Below are 21948 nucleotides of genomic sequence, written 5' to 3' on the forward strand. Positions count from 1 at the left end.
CCCCCGAGGGGTTAGAACACCAGTGTTTGTACTTGGGGCCAGGTGAGGCAGCTTGGCTGGGGAAATGGAGCTCTGTCCCTCCTGAGAATAGATGCTATGTCAACCAAGAAATGTTGAGCTAGGCAGAAAACCTGAAACCTGTTAGCACTTCCTAGGAGGTGTGATGGCAATTTACTTCCCCCTCCCAGGACTTTGTGCCTGCACCCTCAGGGGCTCAGAGAGCCACTGCCTCCTCCCGCGCCCCCCGAGGGGTTAGAACACCAGTGTTTGTACTTGGGGCCAGGTGAGGCAGCTTGGCTGGGGAAATGGAGCTCTGTCCCTCCTGAGAATAGATGCTATGTCAACCAAGAAATGTTGAGCTAGGCAGAAAACCTGAAACCTGTTAGCACTTCCTAGGAGGTGTGATGGCAATTTACTTCCCCCTCCCAGGACTTTGTGCCTGCACCCTCAGGGGCTCAGAGAGCCACTGCCTCCCAACAGCCATGGTCACTTTGTGGCCAGCCAGAAGGCCACGCTGCGGAATGATCCACGCTCCAAATTCCCATCTGCTGGCTTCAAGCCTTCCATTGTCAGGTTGCCAGGGACTAAAAGTGGGCCCTGGGCAGCTCTGGTTTTCTGAAGACTGCCCCCCCTCAACTTGAGTTAACCATTTCCTGACCAAAGCCAGGCTCTTGCCTGTCTATTTCTGAGCTTGCACATCACTGTTGGTTTTGTTTTTTTTTCCCAACCACTCTTGCACTGAGCCTGTGAGCTCCCAATTGCCAAAGTCAGGTCTCCTTCTCTCTAGTCCTCTACTCCTGTGCCCAGGGCAAGGAATGAACAGATTACCTAGCATCTAGGAGCAAGCCTCTGGTCTTCCTTCCCGGAGGGTAAAGCATGGGCTGGAGGAAGGAGAGACAGGTGTTCAATCCCAGCTCTACTGCTTGCTGGCTGTGGGGCTGCTGGGCAGGTAACTAACACTCTCTGTGCCTCATTTCCTCATCTAGAAGATAGGAATCATACCGGCACTTATTCCACAGGGTCAACAGAGGATGAAATGGGATCATAAACTGCCTTGCGCATATTAAATGACCAGTAAATGGTAGTTACTCTGAGGTCCTTATAATTTCTCAATCCAAAGGAAGGCTTTCCTTTCATTCCCTCCGCCAGACATATTTTGTCCCCACCCTTACTCGTGACGAAAGCATCCCCATTGCAAGAGAGCACAGATTTAGACCCCATTCATTTACCTCGGGTCCCCTTTGCTGAAATCAACAAACAAACAAATACAAATTCCTCGTACAAGGCTGTGATGTGTCGCGCACTTCCAGGCACCGTACAAGGCAGCGGGAAGTTGCCGTGAAGAGGGGCTGGACATCAGAACGGTGTCAGAATGGTTTTCCTTTGTCCTTTGCGCCTATCTGCCCATGTTGAAATGCGCACAGCTGTTTGGGCTGCGGGACGCAAAGCCTTACTGCTAAGGTAGGCGACTGAAGATCGCGTGGTGTCAGAGCGAGGATGAGAGAGGTTTACCTAGGGCAGCGGGCTGGCGAAAGGGGAAAACTCTTCTCACCTCCAGCATGGCTAGGAACGAGCTCCTGACTTGGAGCTCAACCCGAGGCAGCTAAGGTTCATTTCTGTGCTCAGAGACAGTGAGCTCTCCTAAGCAGCCTTGAACTTCATTCATTTTTTAACGAGTATCAAGTGCCTGCTCCACGAGCCAGCGTGCTGTGGGGATACACAAAGGGGTAAGCCACGCTTCCCAAAGGCGAAGAGCTTGCAGCGTCGAGGGAATCATGGCACCGAGGACTGTGACAGAAGGAAGCATGGGACATGAGCCAGGAGAGAACCACAGTGTGAGTGAGCTACAGGTGTTCAGAAGCGGGCGGCGCTGACGGGGTGAGACAATGGTGTGGACAAGGGAGAAGGTGGGGCACTTGGGGAAAGGCTTGTAGACCAACGGGCATAATGTAAGAGGGATTACTCACCCACAAAACTCTTGGAACAAAATAACTATACCCTGGGCGGGGTGGGGGGGGCTGTGAAAACCAAGCATCCACAGTTGTTAGAGCACACTGTGAGTTAACTGGGCTTCTCCAGCCCCCCAGTGGAATGCCCTGGAATGCTCCTCCTTGAATACCCCCACTGTGGTTCTGCAAGGGCAAGACACCTGCCTTCATCCATCAAGACAGGAAAGTTGTTTGGAGGTGGGGAAAAAGCCGATTCATTTACAAAACAAAACCAACAGATATGCACTACCCTCTGCCAGAAGAGCCAGGCACCACTGAAGCAAATCTCAGGGGAGCCTTTAAGATGAAGACAGATGCTCCAGGCGGAGGTGACAGGAATGTGAAATACACTCGTTTATTCTTTAGGGCGCTGGGGGGAGGGGACCAAGATCCCTTTGGCGGAACTGGAGGCTTGAATAGAGAAAAAAAAACTGGGTCCACGTTTCAAAACGGCATAAAACCCTTGAAGAAGAGGCGCTGGTCTTGGCCTCCACTGGCCGGCTTTATCCCCCCCCCCCCACCGGCTACCGGTATTTAGATGCTAATCACATTTTGCCAGCACAGAACAAGTTAGCTCTCCAGAATGCTTTGCAAGCTGAAAGCCTGTGATGACTGAGAACGCCTTTGAAATCTGTCTTTGGTGGGTGAGTGCATGTCATGTGGATTTCCCCGCTTTTTTTTTTTTTTTCATTTTTTCTTCATGTTACTGCCAAGTTCTTGTTGGCATTTGACTTTGCAACTCCTAATACAGGACCCCTGTGCAATGAGAGTGGCAAAGTGGGTAAAGGGCCACATGAGAGGCCAAGGGGCTCGGCCTCAGCTTTTACTCTCTTGGGGCAATAAGGAAGGACAGAACACAGGAAGATCTTAAGAGACCTGGTCTGGCAGGAGCCACGGGCCGGGGCTGGAGGGACTGAAGTGAGTGCCGGCCTTGGAGACAAGCTACCTGGTCTTAAATCTCGGCTCAGTTACGGGGCGGGTGGACTTGGGCAGGCTACACACCTTTTCAGTGCCTCTGTTTTCTCATCTGCAAAATGGGCCTGATAGAAATGGTTCCTGCCGGGGCGCCTGGGTGGCTCAGTGGGTTAAGCCCCTGCCTTTGGCTTGGGTCATGATCCCAGGGTCCTGGGATCAAGCCCCACATCGGGCTCTCTGCTCAGCAGGGAGCCTGTTTCCTTCTCTCTCTCTCTCTCTGCCTGCCTCTCTGCCTGCTTGTGATCTCTCTCTGTCAAATAAATAAATAAAATCTTAAAAAAAAAAAAAAAAGAAATGGTACCTGCCTTATAGGGCTGTTTTAAGGTGTCAGTAAGATGATAATAAGATAATGGACGTATTTCTTTAGCGCTCCATGCTTATGGTCATTTTTAGAATTAAACCTGGAGAACAATGAGAGGAGTTGACAAGGTCCTAGATTAGGGCAGGGACAAAGCCAAATAGAAAGACCAGTGTGGGAGGACTAGGCACCAGGAACCAACTGGGCTCCAGGATACCTGCGGGAGGGGCAAGACAAAGAGTCAAAGACAACTTCTGGACTTCCAGCCTGTGTGACTCGGTGCTGGGGTGATGGCACTGAAAAGGAAAACGCTGGGCAGCAAGTTTTGGGGGAAGAAGAGTTCAGTCTGACACACATTAAGTCAGAGTTGACAGCGTGGAGGCGCTCGCCAAAACGGCACTGTGCAGCCGGTCTTGAGAAGCGTGGGTTGGGGCTGAGGACAGGGACTTGACCGTGAGAAACCACGAGGGCGCCCAGTTTGGTGCGGGCAGCCCGAGGTGTTAAGCATCTCGGGCAGGTTCAGCATCTCTGTTTGAACAGGGCTGGGGCCTCTCTTCGCTCGGGGACCGTGTGTGTTCTGCTCGGTCAGCTGTGCCACTTGGATACTACCTTTGTCCTTCAGTTTATGTACTTTCAGTTGCAATGCTGACCTGGCCTAATCCTGCTCGCCTTGTGAGCCTTGATGGGGTCAAAGTCCTCTGGGGTAGCGAGCAACAGGAGGACACTTGGTTTTATATTTGATGAAACGGAGGCACCTAACATGGGCTGTAGGGGAGAGGGACAGAGTTGCGGGGGGTGGGGAGAGGGGACCAGGCTTGTGCCTCGTGCCTCCCACACGATCGATCGTCTGAGGGCCCACCGGGGGCTCCAAGGCTCCCATGTTCTCGGCTGCTCCCTGGAGTTTCAGGGCCGCTTTTCTCCCTCGCTCTTCCACGTATGCCTGTCTAGAGAACCCTTTGCTCAGGACGCCCTGGTCCTTAGTCAGGGCCCGCAGATTAATCAGACCAATTAAGCTCCATCAACGTTTTACCTTTCCCACTTTTCTCTGAATACAGTAAGTGCTGCCAGCCATTTCAGGCCCACGCTCCGGGCCAGGCGTGGGAGATAATGAGTATGAACAGGTCAGGTCATACCCAAAAGAGCTTGAGCCACGAGGCCCCGAAGTGCAGTGAAGGCGATTTTCAGGCAGGATGAAAAGCACACCGGGTTGGGGGAGGGGCACCTCATTCCGTTTGTGCAGGGCTGACCTATCCCCCATTTCCCACCCAAAACTGTTGCCTCAAAACACGCACATACATAATTTATTTACCTCCCCATTCTCTAGCATGCCAGTCAGGAGCCAGTGCAAGAAAAAGAGAAAGGAATAAAATGAGTGGAAGCATGGTGAAGGAAGGGCTCAGCTGGTTCAGGAAGACTTCTGATTATTGTCGTTAATGTTCAAGAGAGTTCCAACCCGATGCAGCACTAAACGGGCAGATTGATTGTGTGTGTGTGTGTGTGTGTGTGTGGACAAAAGCATATGAGGAGAATGAGACATTCAGACAAAGTGGCCAGTTGGTGCGAGAGCTGGGAAAAATTCCCTGTCCAGCTGGTTATCTAACAGACATCCGACGCTGGTTTGCTTCCTGAAGGGCAGTGCAAGGAGGAAAGCCAGGGGAATGCAAATATTACCATAAAGTGTGCTCAGTTCGGAGCAGCTTGGCTGCCCTACACAGTTCCCTCGTTATAAATTCTGCTGTTAAACCTTGCGTTATATGGGGAGATTCTACTGAAGCTCTCTAGGAGAAGCTGCATCGTGGCTTTGCAGGGAAAAACCCCACAGCAGAATTTGGGTTATTTTGTTGTTTCCAGGCTACTCGTCCTCCAAACTGAAGGTGTATTTGGAGAAGGGATTAGGAGCTTGTTAGCTGGACAGAGATCACTGGCGGCAGGGCTATCACTGGCGGCAGGGCTAATACCCGGAGCGCTCTAAAACGCTCCATTTACTGCAGCGACATCTAATGGCCAAAGGAAGCACTGCATGTTCTCATTGAAAATGCAGCCTGTGGTTCTATCTAATGAGTTCCTTTTATTTTTTATTTTTTAAAAGATCTTATTTATTTATTTGACAGAGAGAGATCACAAGTAGGCAGAGCGGCAGGCAGAGGGAGAGGGAAAAGCAGGCTCTCTGTTGAGCAGGGAACCTGATTTGGGACTTGATCCCAGGACCCTGGGATCATGACCTGAGCTGAAGGCAGCCACTTAACCGACTGAGCCACCCAGGCACCTGAGTTACTTTTTTTTTTTTTAAAGTAGGGTGGACAAGGTATTATTATATTTATTAATGCCTGTAAAATCACACTTGGCCACCACCCTAAGAATTCATTTCCTATCACCCTTTGGATGATATTTATGATGTTATTCATAATTGGATGCTGATCATATTTTATGAAAACCATGTAATTAGCTCTTTGGGATTTTTAAAAAAAAGATTTTATTTATTTATTTGACAGAGAGGGACACAGTGAGAGAGGGAACAGAAGTAGGGGGAGTGGGAGAAGGAGAAGCAGGCTCCCTGCCAAGCAGGGAGCCCAATTCGGGGCTCGATCCCAGGACCCTGGGATTATGACCTGAGCTGAAGGCAGATGCTTAATGACTGAGCCACCCAGATGCCCCAGGATTTTTTTTTATAACCATCATGACTTTGCATTTATTTTAAAGCTTGTTGTTGAAGCTATGAGTATCTATTTCAAGAAGTTTTCCATACCAGGGAAGAGATGATCAAGTTTACTCCCAAATACTCACTTCTAGGGTATCTTACTCCAGTTTATAGTAGAATGTTGTGGTTAAAAAAAATTGAAAAGTGATATTAATCAATTGCTGATGATTGCTGAGGAGATGAATCACTCCCTCACAGATGGTGCAAGTGTAAACTTACAGCCTTTCTGGGGTGCACAGTTCATTGAGAGCCTCAGAATTATATTTATCTTTTTTAAAATTTATTTTAAGTGGGTTCCATGCAGGGCGAACTCATACCCTGAGATGAAGACCTGAGCTGGGATCAAGAGTCAGATGCTTCGGGGAGCCTGGATGGCTTAGTCGGTTAAGGGGCTGCCTTTGGCTCAGGTCATGATCCTGTAGTCCCAGATTGAGACTGGGCTGCAATGGGCTGCTTCTCCCTGTGACCTTCCCCGCTCTTGTGCTCTCTCACACACACTCTCTCTCAAATAAATAAATAAAATCTTAAAAAAAAAAAAAAAGATGCTTAAGTGACTGAGTCATCCAGGTGTCCCAGAACTCTTTTTATCTTGTGACCTCTAAGTCCATTTGTAGGAATAGAGCTGAAGGGTGCCATCACAGATGTGAAAAAAAAATATACAAGGGTTTTCACTGCTATGTTATCATACTGATGAATTAGAAATAGCCTAAATATTTAAAAACTGAAAAATTGTTATTTACGGCACAGTGGAGGCAGAGATGGATGTTACGCAGCCACAAACCGAGGAATGCTTAGGGCAACTAGAAGCTGGCAGAGACAATGAAGCAACCTCCCCTACAGACATTCAAATGGGGCACGGCCCTGCTAACCCTAACCCGTGTTAAAATTCAAGGCAGCAGCAGTTTGTGAGAAGAAATCATTGTTTTTTTTTTTTTTTTTTTAAATACCCATGGGAGATCCATACTGCGGACTATTACGTGAAAATCTAAAAAGGTATTCTCAATACTTGATAGCCTGGGGCAATAATGGAAATAAATAGGATACTAATTTATATACGGTGGGAACACAATTTTGAAAACAACAAACCCTTCCATAGACATGTATCTCACATTCATGCACAAACATGTGTACCTGTTCACACATACAAACATGCAGAGAAACTATTAATCATTGTGCGTAGGTGTTGGGTTTATAAGTAATTTTTTAAAAGATTTTTTATTTATTTACTTGACAGACAGAGATCACAAGTAGGCAGAGAGGCAGGCAGAGAGTAGGAAGCAGGCTCCCCGCTGAGCAGAGAGCCCGATGTGGGGCTCGATCCCAGGACCCTGAGATCATGACCTAAGCCAAAGGCCGAGGCTTAACTCACTGAGCCACCCAGACGCCCCAATTATTTTCTTTTTTATACCTTTCTGTGTGTCCCAAATTTTCTATAATCTATGTGCATTACTTCTTTTTATTGTGGTAAAACATTCATACTGCACTTGATATTAGCCGAAAGGCCCAGAAATGATTGTGGTAAAACATTTGTAACATAAAACTGACCATTTTAAGGGTAAGCACATTACTTTTAACATTAGGAATAATGGGGGCGCCTGGGTTGCTCAGTGCATTAAGCTCCTGCCTTTGTGGTGCTCAGGTCATGATCCCAGGGTCCTGGGATAGAGCCCCACATAGGACTCTGCTCAGTGGGGAGCCTGCTTCTCCCTCTCCCTCTGCCCCTTCCCGCCCATCATGCTGTCTCACGGTATCTCTCTCTCTCAAGTAAATAAAATCTTAAAAAATTGGGAATAATGGTTTTTGTGAATAGATGTGCACTAAACAGGCGCTAAACTTACATCTACATTATAATTACAATAATGTGACCATCGTTTGTTTGGACCAAATACAACCTGGAGAGATGAAGTGAGATGGATGGGGAGAGGGCAGAAGAGTTGGGGGGTCCTTGTGATGTGTTCATTGTTCTGAAAGCAGTTTTTCTTTATAGGTTGGGATCAGCCCTTTCAGACTGTTCAGTGCTGAGGAAGGGGAGGCCCAAATCTAGCCAAGAAAGCTGCAAGGAGAAGCCGGGGGTAACTGAGCCAGCAGAGAGACAAGTTAGAGAGTTAGAGTCTCTTTCACTGAGGCAGCTTTAAGGAAGAGAGGAAAGAAAAGTGGGCTTCATCTGGAGGCTTCATCAAAGACCTAAAAAAAGCAGAGTATGGGAACAGGGAGGCCGCCTGGGCTCGAGCCAGCAGCCTCGGGTTTAGAAGCAGAAATGCCAATGGAGTGTGAGTGTGTGTGTGTGTTGGGGGTGGTTTGCATCGCATTTGTGTGAGCTTTCACGAGCTCCCTGGAAACCTGGCATCATCCAGGGTCACTGTACTTTGCAGCTGCTACCGCCCCCAAGCACAGCAAGGCATCCCTCCTACCTGATGTCCCCTGCTCCCCCAAATAACTCCCTACCTGCATCTTTCTCTTCACTGTGTCGAAAGGAAAGGAGAGCGTCTGGGTTACGGCAGCGGCCAGGCAGACATTGACGAAGTTCTGGAGGGGTGAGAACCGATCTCGGGGTCCATTCCAGAGTTTCTCCAGGTTCATGTAAACCAGAAGGGAGCCAGCAGAGAAGGGCAGAGCACCTGCAAAAAGAAGGCCAGGAAGAGGCTGCTGCTGTCTCCAGTGCCGCTGGCTAGAGAGCACAAATGCCTGTGGGGAATCCCAGGCAAGTAAACAGGACTGGCTCCGGCTCATTAAAAGCACTCCAGCCAGAACTGCCCGAAGCAATTTTTCTTCGGTGACAATAATGTGCTCCCTTTCAATAGGGGGTGTGTTATCTGTCAAAATGCATCAAACAGTTCATTCAAGGTTGGCACACTTTGCTGTATGCAAATTTTACTTTACAAAGAACTGCAAACAAGTATTGAACTCTAGTTGGGGAGACACAAGTTGAACGGTGGAGGGGTGGAGGGCACTGATGTCGGCAAATTACGTGGAAGTCATCCAGAAATATGTAAGATGGACCAATGAATGGCCAGAGGGATGAACATGTACATGATAAAGCCATGTGTTGATTGGAGCATCCGGATGGTGGGCGTACGGGTGTTTTTGATTCTTGTAACTTTTCTGAGTTACAAGATTCTTGTAACATTTCTGAGTGTAGTGTCAGAAATTTTTTTTAAAAAATAAAATCTTGGGCAGGGGGAGATCACTCTCATAGAGGAAACAGGGAGTGGCACTTCACCAGGTTTCCAAGGCTAGGAGGGACTGGCCTCTGGCTGAGGAGGAGACAGCCTGTGCGAACTAGAAAGCGAGACTGTCCTGGTGAGCGAAGGCACTTGACCTTGCTTTGGGGTATGATGTGGCCATATCAGGGTCCAGGAAAAGATGTCAAGTAGGTAGTGCAGTTTTCAAGAAACTTCCAGAAACTTTGGGAGCTATCTTAAGTTTACAGAGGAGCTTCATTTGTCTGTCGAAATAAGATTTAAAAGAGAGGCTAGCATCAGCTAATTTTATCTTGAGGAAAAGGCAGTTATCTATTTAATAAACACTTTGCAAATGAAGTACCCACCCCCCTGTTTTCCTTCATTCAGAAAACATTTGTGGAGTTTATGTGATGTGCTCGGCCCTATGCTGGGTGCTGGGAATACAAAGAGGCATAGGCTGATTCCTGGAGGAGACAGACAGCTGATGTGTGTGCTAACTGGCCAGGGTGGGGTGGCGGTACCAAGTGCTTTAAGCACACAAGGACCAGAGGGATTAATTTTACCTAGAGCATCAGGAAGGACTTCACAGAAGAGAAAAATTGCCCACTGGGTCTTGAGGATTGAGCAGGAGTTCACCAGACATTGGGAGAGCGGACAGGCAGTCCAGGCAGAGGGAACAGCAGGTGCAAAGGGAGTGGTGTTTCCAGGAAATTGCAAGTGTTTCTGGATGGCTGGGGCACGAGTGCTGGTGGAGGGTCGGCAGGAGGTGAGTGGGACCGGGCCAACTGGGGCCAGGTGTGAAGGATCAAATGGTGTGTCATAAGGAATCTGGGCCTTTCCCTGTATCTCAGGAGTCAGGGAGGGCTGGAACAGAGGACGGAGGAATGAGGGTGGTGAAATGACCGCCTTTGGTTTCAGAAGGTCACCAGGCCCTGGCAGCAGTGCCTGGGACTGGGATCCTGTAGAAACCTCTTGTAAGTGTCTGTGGGAAGCATGAGGACGAGGGCAGAGGGAGGTGGGGAAGGAGGAGGGCGACAGATGAAGAGTGCAGAGGTCAAACTGACAGTACTTGGTGCCGGAAGCCGGAAGCCACAGCGGAGAGAGGAGAGGAGCTGAAGCAGTTCTAGGTTTCTTCCGGCTTGGCCCACTGGGTGAAAGGCAGGTGGTCGCATTCTTTAGGGAACCCAGGAGGAGCAGGTGTGAGCCTAACGAGGACGCCGGGTTTAGTCTCGAGCTGGATGTGCCCCGGGAGCAGCAGGTGAAGGTGTCCAATAGCAGGTACTCGTCCTGCCACTGGGAATTGGTAGCAGTCAGTGGTTAAGACAGAGGGCTCTGGGGTTACATCGCTAGGTTCTTCCGCTTCCTACCTATGGGATCTCGGGCAAGTCTCTCAGTCCTCAGTCCCTGAGCATCTACTTCCTTGTCTGTAAGCTGAGGCTTCAGTGAGAAACTGTACGCCAGGCGTTCAGCACGGTGTGGGGCACAAAGAGAGCACCAGTAAATGGTAGTCACTGTTGTTACAGAGGCCGGGAGTCCTTAGAGTATCCTGATGCTTGGTTAAGCCACGAGCTTAGCTGAGGCCACCTGGGGTGGGGATGGAGGGTGAAAAGAAAGCCAAGGAAGGAGCCCCGAGATGACAGTGACACGTGGGGAGCTAGCTGGAAGTCAGGCTTCCAGGAGAAGGGGTGGTCAGTCGCATTAGATGCTGCAACAAAGGTCCGATATCAGGTGAGAGTCTGCCGGGTTTGGCAATTGGGGAACTCCGGCGACTCGTGCACATGTGGTCTTGGCAAAGGTTCCAGAGACCACGGAAGGTATGCTTGCTACCTGGTTGTGCTCACATATGTCTGTATGCAGGCCGAGTCTCTTTCCTGCAGTCAGATGGGGTGTGTGGGATTATCTTCCTATCAGTTTGGGCTGAGCCACCTTCACAATCCCTTCCTCTCCTCCCTGGGATGTGACTGGCCAAAGTTAGGAGCGGGGTAGAGGGTGTGTGGCTAAGGAATAGAATGAAGCTAACTGGCTCCACATGGCTTGAATCCATAGGACCTTGCCCTTGAAAAACTGCATTTAACTGGTTACAAACAAAGATATACAATATTCATCTATACCAAAGAACACAACCTTTCCTTGGACAAGGTGAAAAGTTCCATCTTACCTAGAACAGTAAGGGAAACCCCTCGATACAGGGCTAGGAACCCTTCCTGTTGATAAACAGTAGAAAAAGCATGGAGGATCCCTCTGTAAGATGGTTCCAGCAAGTTCTGCACAATCAACCGGGTTTTGATGAGGTCTGTAGGGTACGTCACAATGGTGGAAACCATGCCTGCAAGACTCCCAGCCATGATGGAGCTCCACTGGGAAATATGGCCCAGGTCATCCGTGAAGAGTATGACAAACCTAGGAGAAAAAAGGAGGAAAAACCCAAGAGAATCAGCTCTGGATTGTGCCTGAGTGTTCTATACCACTTCTTACAATATCTCCCAGCATTTGGAAATGTTTTACAAAGTGAAAGTTACTATATCAATGTATTAGGATTCACGAATAGCACATTCAATTCTACTATCTTAATAGAATTTTGTGAGCTATAACGAGATGACTTTGTTCTTTATGTCTACCTTAAGTTCTTCCCACTTCATTTTGAGCATTTTCCCCTTTATCTGTGTAACTGTCAATCCTGGCTTGCCGGTGGGGTATAAATGAATAGGAGTACTTGGTAAATACTGAACTAGAATGTGCTCCTTTGGTTCTCTTGAATTTAAAAGAAATGAAAGTGCATGAAATGATGACTTTAAGCATCCTCAGTAACTAAGGTTTCTTTTTGTTTGTTTGTTTTAAAACCTCTATGTCCAACGTGGGGCTTGAACTCACGACCCGAGACCAAGAGTCTCATGCTCTACCGACTGAGCCAGCCAGGGGTCATGTCCCTCCCTTCCCTCCCAGTAATTGAGTTTATTTATTTTTATTTTTTAAGATTTTATTTCTTTATTTGATAGAGAGAGAGAGAGAGTATGAGAGAGAGCACGAGATGGGAGAGGTCAGAGGGAGGAGACTCCCCATGGAGTAGGGAGCCCAATGTGGGGCTGGATCCCAGGACTCTAGGAACATGACCCGAGCTGAAGGCAGACGCTCAACCAACTGAGCGCCACCCATCGCCCCCCCACCCTGCCCCAATAATTGAGTTAAAAAAAAATATCTTGGTTTGGATGCCTGGGTGGCTCAGTCAGTTAAGCATTGGATTTCGGTTCAGGTCATGATCCCAGGGTCCCACTGAGCCTGCGTAGGAGTCCCTGCTCAGCAGAGACTCTGCCTCTCCCTCTCCTCCTTGCTCTGCCCCTCCCCCTGCTTGTGCTCTTTCTCTCTCTCAAATAAATAAATAACATCTTTAAAAATATGGACTGGTTGGGGCGCCTGGGTGGCTTAGTGGGTTAAAGCCTCTGCCTTCAGCTCAGGTCCTGATCTCAGGGTCTTGGGATCGAGCCCCACATTGGGCTCTCTGCTCAGCGGGGAGCCTGCTTCCTCCTCTCTCTGCCCGCCTCTCTGTCTACTTGTAATTTCTGTCAAATAAATAAATAAAATCTTAAAAAAAAATATGGATAAGGGAAGATGCCGAAGGCAGAGGCTCAACCCACTGAGCCACCCAGGTGCCCCATAGCTACATATTTTAAAAAGTGTCAACAGGGACGCCTGGGTGGCTCAGTTGGTGAAGTGTCTACCTTTGGCTCAGATCATGGTCCCAGGGTCCTGGGATCGAGCCCCTCAGCGGGTTCCCTGCTCAGTGGGGAGTCTGCTTCTCCTTCGGCCTCTCACTCTGCTCTTGTGCTTTCTCAAATAAATAAATAAAATCTTAAAAAAAATAGAGAAGTATTAAATAGGCCCCCGGGAAGGTGGAGGGGGTAAGGGAATCGGAATGAACGGGACTTCTTTCTCTGGAACCTTTTATTTCTTTGTATTAAAAAAAGATACTTGAGGGGCACCTGTGTGGCTCAATGGGTTAAAGCCTTTGCCTTTGGCTCGGGTCATGATCCCAGGGTCATGGGATCGAGCCCTGCATCGGGCTCTCTGCTTAGCAGGGAGCCTGCTTCCTCTTCTCTCTCTGCCTGCCTCTCTGCCTACTTAATGATCCTTATCTGTCAAATAAATACAATCTTTTAAAAAATTGTTTTTAAAAAAAAAAAAGATACTTGAAGTATCTTTTATGCTGTCTTTCATGCTGTCACTTCAGGATGGTGGGTACATGGGCACTCTTCCTTGTGCTTCTTTACAGCGTTATAATGTGGCCAAAAATGGCTTTGGGTGGACTTTTCCAAACGCAAGCCAGGAAGACTGTTGCGGTCCCTCTTTCTGGAAGCAGTCAGGACCAATCTCGGCAGAAATTGTTCAAAGGGCACTTTTACATGGTACACATTCCCTGCCCAGGAGGCAAAGGAATTTTACTCCTTGCTGATGAGGACAAAACCAAGAAGGGCTTGGAAACCAGGAAAAATAGTATTTTCTACTAGAGAATGGGATAGGGGAGAGGGAGAGGAATAGTGGGGGTTTGAGTAAAAGGAAAATGAACAGGGCTAGGCTAAAAAAAGTATTATATCTTTTTCAAGATTTTATTTATTTGAGAGAGTGGGAGAGCACACACAAGTTGGGGGGGAAGGGTAGAGGGAGAGGGAGAAGCAGACTCCCCGCCGAGCAGGGAGCCGGATGTGGGGCTCCATCCCAGGACCCTGGGCTCATGATCTGAGCCAAAGACAGAAACTTAAAGACTGAGCCACCCAGGCACGCTGTATCTTTTCAGACCATCCCCGGTTCTCTGGTTCTCAAGTCTCCCATAAAGAGGCGCATGTCCTGTTCCTTCAGCCTGGCAGCAAGCCGGGGCCCTCTGTGTGATAACTAAGACACGTGGGTATTCAGGTGAAATCATTTGAGGAGTCCTAGGACCAACCCTTTGCTCCCGAGTAAACACTCAATGATCACAAGCATCCCTTTCAGGGGGTACCTGGGCAGCTCAGTTAAGCGTCTGCCTTCAGCTCAGGTCATGATCCCAGGGTCCTTGGATCAAGTCCTGCGTCGGGTTCCCCACTCAGCAGGGAGTCTGCTTCTCCCTCTCCCTCTGCCACTGCCCCTGCCCGTTCACGCTCCCTCTCTCCAATAACTAAAATCTTAAAAAAAAAAAAAAAAAGATAAAAGCATCTCTTTCAAGCTCTAGGAAAGTCTTCATTTTGTCAAACTATTGTTGACTACTGTTAACTGCACTAATTGAAACAGTCATTAAAAAAAAACAACCAGTCATGAGTTAAGCAGCTACTTCTGAAAGATGCAGGTCACTCAAGCTGGCCCTCGCCAATGGGCCATTGGCCTGTCTCACTGCCTGCTCACTTCCTTGTTCCTGCCTTTTCTCTCCCCCAGGGCCAGTCGAGTTGGAGGGGAGCCTGAGGAGGGGCAGGGGAGACAGAGGAAATGGACATGCTTGACCGGCCGGACGGTCTGCAGCCAGTTGGAACAATCCAGATGACGGTGGGAGCCTGAAATGCCAAAGAAACACCGTTCCTTCTCATCGCCTCATCCGCTTCCCTATCCCACTTGGCCACTTCCAGACTCATTTATCGAACTTCTACTATGCACTATGCACCAGACAACTGTGCTCGCACTCAGCAAAGGTCCTAACGGAGCTCTACAGTCCTGCGAAAGCAGTTGGTGGAGAGGGGCAATGGGAGAGGAACTAAGCCCTGGGTTCTCGGAACAACCTGATGGACGAGGAATAGGAACCCTGTCTCATAGCAGGTTGGTTTATAAAGTCAGGTCTTACTATCAAATAGACAAAATTCCAAAGAACCAAAGCAAGTCCTTTCTTCTCAGACTCTTATCATCCGGTAGAGACAAGGACCATCAACCCTTCCCCTGGGAACTGCAGAGTCAAGGCAGGTGACCCTAATAGGCCATCAGTGATGTCATCCTGCCCCGCCCCCGCCCTTTCAGCTCTTGTCTGATTGGCTGGGGCAGAAGTGTTCCCCTTTCTGCTCTTCCCCGCCCCCCCCCCCCCCCCCATGCACAGAAGCTTTTCCCAGAAACACTGGCTCAGCTGGTGAACAGCAGTAACCCCTTCTTTCAGCCACAGGCTATCACACACACCCCGCCCCACCCCCACCCCAGGTATCTGGAGTTAGAACTGCCACCCAGCTGAACATGAGCTCCTGGACTGGTTATACAGTAAGAAAGTGGGGCAGGTTCCGAACTATTCCAGAGCTGCAGGGACACCAACCAACGTTTATACAGCTCGACAGGCAGTTGTCCAGTAAAGCTGGAGGAAGATCCACTGGTCGATGGATCTGACAGCCAGCCGCTGTGTTCCGCACTATTTATTGCCAGGGCCCAGCTCCTAATAGACTCTACCCAGTGGACTTTTGATCATAAATCCAAGGGAGCAGACGTATCAGCATCACAATGGTGGGCAGAGCCCTGGACTAAAAAGCTAGGAGACCTGTTTCCAGTTCCAGCTCTGCCATTAATTCTCTTTGGGGACAAGTCAGTTAATCCCTCCATTTCCTGAACATTCTCCGTGTTTACGCTTCGTTCAAACCCCCGATCCTAGGCTGTATACCATTACCCTCAGCCACCTGTTTCTGCAAACTCATAGCCAGGAAAGAGTAGAGATGAGTTAGTATAAGGATGGACTAACGGTATCTTCTCTGTGTAGGAAGGCTAGCACCATGATTAGCCAACCACTTTGCTTTCTATGCCTTGTCATTCACTGAAATACTCCCTTTTAGTTTCCAGGAGGAAAACAATCTCACAGGAAACATTATTAGCAAACTTAGACCTGGGAACTCTCTCTTTTTTCCTCTCCCGGTCACCAGCCACCAGTCTGTGTCAGGTGCCCGCAGCTGCCACATGGACCAGTGCAACAGGTTCCTAACTGGCCCAGCCACCCCTGGTCTTCCTCCTCTCTAGTCATCATACCCTGCAACCAAGTGACGGTAATTCCTGTTGAGTTGCTCTAAACATCACCTCCCCACCACCACCACCTCCTCAATAATCTCCCACAGCTAACATTGGCCACACTGAACCAAGTCCAAAGTCCTTAACCCGGCCCTCTGAGGTCGCATTCCAACCTGCTTTTCTGGCTGGACTTCCCAATGCTGCTGTAGACACACCCTGTGTTCTAGTCCTGCCGCATGCCTGCCCACCTCTGTGCCTTGGCTCATGACGTTACCTATAATCTTTCTATCTTTCTCTCCATCTGTGCCCAGCAAACTCCTATGCATTCTCCCCAGACCAAATCCAGGTGGTTTTTCTCCTCTGTGAGGTCCTCACATCTTCTCCTCCTCATCAGAAGCGTGAATCTGTTTTCTTTAAAAGATTTCATTTCTGGGGCACCTTGGTGGCTCAAGTTGGTTGGGCGTCTGCCTTTCAGTTCTGGTCATGATCCCGGAGTCCCAGGATTGAGCATGGCATTGGGCTCCCTGCTCAGCGGGGAGTCTGCTTCTCCTCTGCCTCTCACCCCACTTGTGTTCTCTCTCTCCCTCTCTCAAATAAATGAATCAAATCTTTTAAAAAAAAAAATTTCATTTTTAAGTAATCTCTACACCTAATGTGGGGCTCGAACTCACAACTGCAAGATCAAGAGCTGCGGGGCACCTGGGTGGCTCAGTGGGTTAAGCCGCTGCCTTCGGCTCAGGTCGTGATCTCAGGGTCCTGGGATCGAGTCCCGCATCGGGCTCTCTGCTCAGCAGGGAGCCTGCTTCCCCTCCCCCGCCTGCCTCTCTGCCTACTTGTGATCTCTCTCTGTCAAATAAATAAATAAAATCTTAAAAAAAAAAAAAAAGAGCTGCATGCTGTACTGATTGAGCCGGCCAGGCATCCCAGAAACGTGGATTTCTGTAGCACTCAGCCACATGCTATGGACACAATAATCTTCCGTTCTTCTGTTCCTCTGTAAGCACTGGGGCCCCGGGAACATGCCTCTTTTGTCCCAGCAGGTACTTAAGGAGGCCTGGCTGTATTAGTTCCAAATGAACACAGAAAGAAACGCAGCAGGGTGTAGTAGTTATGGATTTGGAGGCAGAAGGTCGGCTTATGGGGCTCTTAGCCCTATAGGGAGGAATGGTGGGGCCAGTCTGAGCCCAATTCTGTATCTGGAAAATGGGCACGATACTTCCCACCCGATGGGCCTTACCAAAATCCAATGATGTGCACACACCTAGCCAAGGGTAACTAAGCGGTCATGGCTATGCTGATCAGCTTGATTGCTGTGATCATTTCACCATGTGTATGCACATCAAACATCAAATTTTACCCCTTAAATATATATATACTTTTTATAGGTCAAGGGTATCTCAATTAGGCTGTTAACAAAATCGAATGATGTATATATACTAGGCGGTGTCAGGGCCAAGGGCAGGCCTCCCCATGATGGGCAACAATAGTGTGGTGGAGATTATCCTGAGCAGAAAACAATCAAGGCCCAAGACTCCGGCAGAAACTCTGACCTTCCCTGCAACAGCTTGAAAAGCCTTTAGAAGACCTGCTCCAGGAACACAATGATGGCCATCAATAAGACAAGAATTAGGGGTGGTAGGGAGGAGTTTAGCAAAGAAGGTTCAAATTCCTCTCTGTTCCCTGTTTCCCAGTGGCCCAGCCAACACTTACCAAACATTTGCTCTCTTTCATCCTGCTGTGATTTGCATTCCTTCCCTTTGAAGTCCCAGACCCCTACCTCCTCCTCCTTTGCTCAGAAGGACACCTATACTTCCTTTTGCCTTTCTTGGGAAACTCGTGTGTGGTGTGTGTGTGTGTGTGTATTGCCCACGCTGAGGAAATGAAGTTTGATTTTCTCCCAGGAGCCTGTCTCAACGTCCATTGAATTCTTCGTCCGACTAGAAGAAGAATCTCGGACAGAGGAAAAGATCTTTCTCTCAGGCGGGGGATTACCCAACCAGCCACAATACTGAAACCAGCCTGTAAAGTTGGGTCTCCTAATCCTCGGCCTACATTCCAAAGGCAGATTTCCATACCATCTTGTGGAGAGAACTGTTTACAGACATCAAGCCAGCTGTTGCTGAGGAGGAAAGAGAGTCTGGAGACAAATGCCTCAGGTTCTCCCTTTCCTCCTCAGGGGCAGAGAAGGGAACTCCTCCCCAGCCAAGGTGAAATGTGGGCTGGCCAAGAGGACTCAAGTGAGAAGGAAAATTCCATCCAGCTTGTCAGCTGCCTGGTGAGCCTTCCAGCACCAATGGTGAGAATCCTGACTGAGCCTCCAAGGGTTCAACTAGGTGGTGAAGACCATGAGCTGTCTGTCTAATTCAAAGCCAAGGCCAGTCCTCAGAGTTGGCACTGTGCCCACGGAACGAGGCACACGGGGACCCTCCCCTCAAGTCAGAAACATCCTCTCTTCCTGAAGCTCCATCAGTACCATTTCATTCTTCTAGGCTTGTTTTAGTGAAAATGCAAATATCTCTGAGCTCTGAGGGACCTTTGAAGACTCATCTGCATTTGCATGTTTAGATAGCTTCGGAAGAAGCAGCTGCTGTTGGGGGAAGGTGAAAAATGGGCAAAGAATGAGGCCAGTGGGCAGAGGGTGGGGTGAGGCAGTAAGTTGGGGGACCTCTGTTGGGCCCTAAAGGCCAAGCTTCATTGGTGGGAGGGGAGCTGAAATCTGTGGCCTTTCGTGGCCATGGGTTGCCCCTCCCCCCGACCCCCTCCCGCCAAGCACTTTCCTCTCGAAGGCACAATTGCACACACACACCTTCCGAACGGTCTCTCTCCTGAGCCAGCCAAGGCAACATTTCCAAGTTAGTGGAGGGTGGGAATGGGCAGGAAGCCGTCCCTCCTGGCAGGTCTTCATTCCTTCCCTCCCCCAATCTGTTTTTGCCCCATTCCCCCTCCTCGCCGGTCCAACTCCGGGAGCCTCTCTGCGCCGGGGACTGCGCTCCGCAAAACGGCACCTGGCGGCCCGGGGAGGCCCCGCAGTGCACCCCAGGGCCTGCGCAGGTGCCGCGTCCTGGCCCGACTGCCCCGAGGGGCTCCCGCGCGACCCGGAAGGAGGCCGCGGCTCGCCGCGAGGCGCCCCCCACCCCGAGGCGGAGCCCGGGAAGCAGGGCGGTGTCGCCCCCTCCCCGCGGCGCCCCCTCCCCTCCCGGGCCCGCCCCGCCGCGCCGCGCCCGGCTCTTACTTGCGGTAGGCGGCGAGCTGCACGGCGCTGCAGGGGAAGAGGCGCAGGCACGCCACCGCGTTCCCCTTCCACAGGGCCCGGGGCCCCTCGGCGCGCCACACCCGGAGCCCCGCGGCCCACGGCCCCCGGGCCTGGCCCCGCGCGGCGCCGACCTGGGCCAGCACGGTGGCGAGCTCGAGCGGCGCGGTGAGGCTGAGGCTGAGCGCCCCCGCCACGCCCGCGCACAGCAGCCGCTGGCCGCCCGTCAGCCGGCCGTCCCGCCGCCACGTCGCCATCGCGGCCCGGCCGCCAGGGCCCGGCACCCCCCCCTCCCCACCCCGACCCCGGGGGACCGCGTGGCTCGGGACTGCGGCTCCCGGCGGGCTCCCGGCGGACGGCCCGGCCCGGCCCGGCCCGGCGCGGCGCGCGGCTCGGGGCCCCGCCCGGCGTGGGGCGGGCCGCGGCCGGATCGGGAAGCCGGCTGCTCGCCCGCGCGCGGGCCTCGGGGTTGGGGCTGGGGCTGGGGAGGCCGCCCCGGGGCCGAGGCCGCGCCCTTCCCCTGGGCTCTGCGGCGGGCGGCGTTCTGTGTGCCCCCCGGAGAATTCCAAGCCTCGCAGGCTCTGCTTCTGGCTTCCCGCGTCTTCCGCGCTCCCCCCCCCCCGCCCCCTCCCCTCTCTTGTTTACCACCCTCTCTCCTTCCACATTCCACCCCTGGCCTGGGCTCTCCTCCCTCGGATCTCTTATGTTCTGCCCCAAGAAGCGGCCCAGCCGCGCCAAGTGCGCAGGGCAGGAGGGGAAAAGAAACCTCTCACGCCGCGGCACCTATCACACTTGTCCAGCATTGGGCTTCCCGTGCGTGAGCTCACTGAATCCTCAAGAGAGCCCTTAATGGGCATGACCTCAGCTGCTGCCCTCGGTTGGAGAGTCTCTAGAGGTGGTCTGGACCCTGGAACGTGCCTTGGCATCTTGGCAGCTCACCAGCTGTGTGACCTTGGGGGAGGTCACTCCAACCCCTCTCTGTGCCTCAGTTGCTTCATCTATAGTTTCTTCTTCTAGGGGTTGTTGGGAGGATTAAATGAACAGTGACACAGGTCAGCCCCAGCAAGAATTTCCGGCCCCCTTGCAGGGCCTTCTAGACTGATGAAGAATCAGATTGACAGGAGGCAGATGAACAGGAGAAAATCAAATGGAATTTTATACACACGGGGAATCCACACAGACAGTGGACATTTCAAAGACAGGCAGGCAGAACAAGGTATCCGGGTCATTCCGAACTAAAGGACAGGTGGGGAGGGGTTTGGGACTTCACAGAGGAATGCACTTCCCGGAACAATGAAAAGCAGAGCAGATGTCTGGCGCTGAGATGTGCGCCCTGCCAGACAGATGTGTCACTCAGATAAAATTGATCTCTGGTCATAACCCTTATTCTGGAAAAGACCCCCAGTGTAGATTCTTCTGTGCAGTTAAGGGAGGGGCAAACCGGCCCGTGGCCCCTCCAGCACTCTGTCCATAGCTCTGATTAGATACTGTTTTGCAGAAGAGGAAGGCAAGACAAGAGAGCTTGTCTGACCGTAGGTCACAGCTGCAAGGGGCAGTCGAGATTCAAATCTAGGTTGATTTTACACCAACCAGCGGCTGCGCTACACATCCCCTGTGACTGCAGAATGTAACTCAAGCAGGGACCTTCTCAGTGGCCCTCCTCTCAGCTTAAGGGGACAATGGAGGCAAAGAAGGGCTGAGAGTGATTTGGCCAGAGTCCAAGAAGAATTTTGTTAAGCGAAACAGAATTCCAAGTGTCTCCCTGTCTCTGTTTTTGAAAAACCACCTTGATAGTAACAGTGCAAGGGAAAGGGACCGTGAGCAGTCTGTGAGGGCGAGACCCCCCCCAGGCGCGTGGTTGCTTTGAGGCTTATCTGGTTATTTCCTCCAATTGACTAACACACAGAACGATAGAGGAACCTTCCCTAGAAGGCGTCCCAGGGCCCAGATTCACAGGGCTGGTTCTGACTCCGGATGCCTTGCTCTGCTTTCAAACATTGGAGAATGCTGACTTTTCATACTTGGTGACTTCTGTCCTGCTGTCAGCGGACTTCCCAGCTGAGGGAGATTGGAGAAAGGAGGCTTGTGACTGTGGACTTGAAGAGGCCTTGAACTGGAACCTGGGGCCGACAATAACAGGACCTTCAGGTAGCACTTGGTCCTAAAGCTCCTTTTGCCCTGAGAATGGAAGAGTTGATGCAGCCATTCCCTTGTATGGAGATTGGCTCAAGTCCCATGTTTTCCTTTTGTTGCAAGGCAGCCTGTGTGAGGGAGTTCACGGCCCCCATCCTGGGGACCGGGTCTGGACATGCTTTTCCTTAGCAATGCTATTCTTTTCTGTCCCGCATGAATAAGATTGTTCCAGTGAACCAGAGGCAAGAACCATTTTTACTTTTCACAGCTGTGGGCCAGGAGAAATCAGGAGCTGGTGATTTAACGTGAAAATGTATATATTTGTTTCCCTATAGGTTCAACAGTTAAAATGCGTAACAGGGAAGTGTATAGTTCTTGCCTTCTGTCTTTTCGTAGCAGGGTGCCAACAGAATAAGGTGTGTTCCTATTCTCAGCGAGAGCCTCATTTATTTGCTAACCATAGAGAACATCATGTATATTGATCTTAAACATAA

At 50.6% G+C, this 21948-nt stretch overlaps 1 protein-coding gene across 1 annotated transcript in view; it reads right to left on the reverse strand.

Moving 5' to 3' along the window:
• The window catches only part of SLC25A43 (solute carrier family 25 member 43), a 42237-nt gene extending 22644 nt beyond the window's left edge, over positions 1–19593 (reverse strand). The window contains exons 1-3 of the mRNA XM_059385507.1: positions 19304–19593; positions 11300–11541; positions 8405–8577 (exon numbers count right to left, since the gene is read on the reverse strand). Of these exons, the coding sequence (XP_059241490.1) occupies positions 8405–8577; positions 11300–11541; positions 19304–19578 (690 nt within the window). The 5' untranslated portion in view covers positions 19579–19593. The remainder of the gene's footprint in view (positions 1–8404; positions 8578–11299; positions 11542–19303) is intronic.
• Positions 19594–21948: the final 2355 nt, after the last annotated feature.

The sequence above is a fragment of the Mustela nigripes genome, chromosome X (assembly GCF_022355385.1).
Source record: "Mustela nigripes isolate SB6536 chromosome X, MUSNIG.SB6536, whole genome shotgun sequence".
NCBI lineage: Eukaryota > Metazoa > Chordata > Mammalia > Carnivora > Mustelidae > Mustela > Mustela nigripes.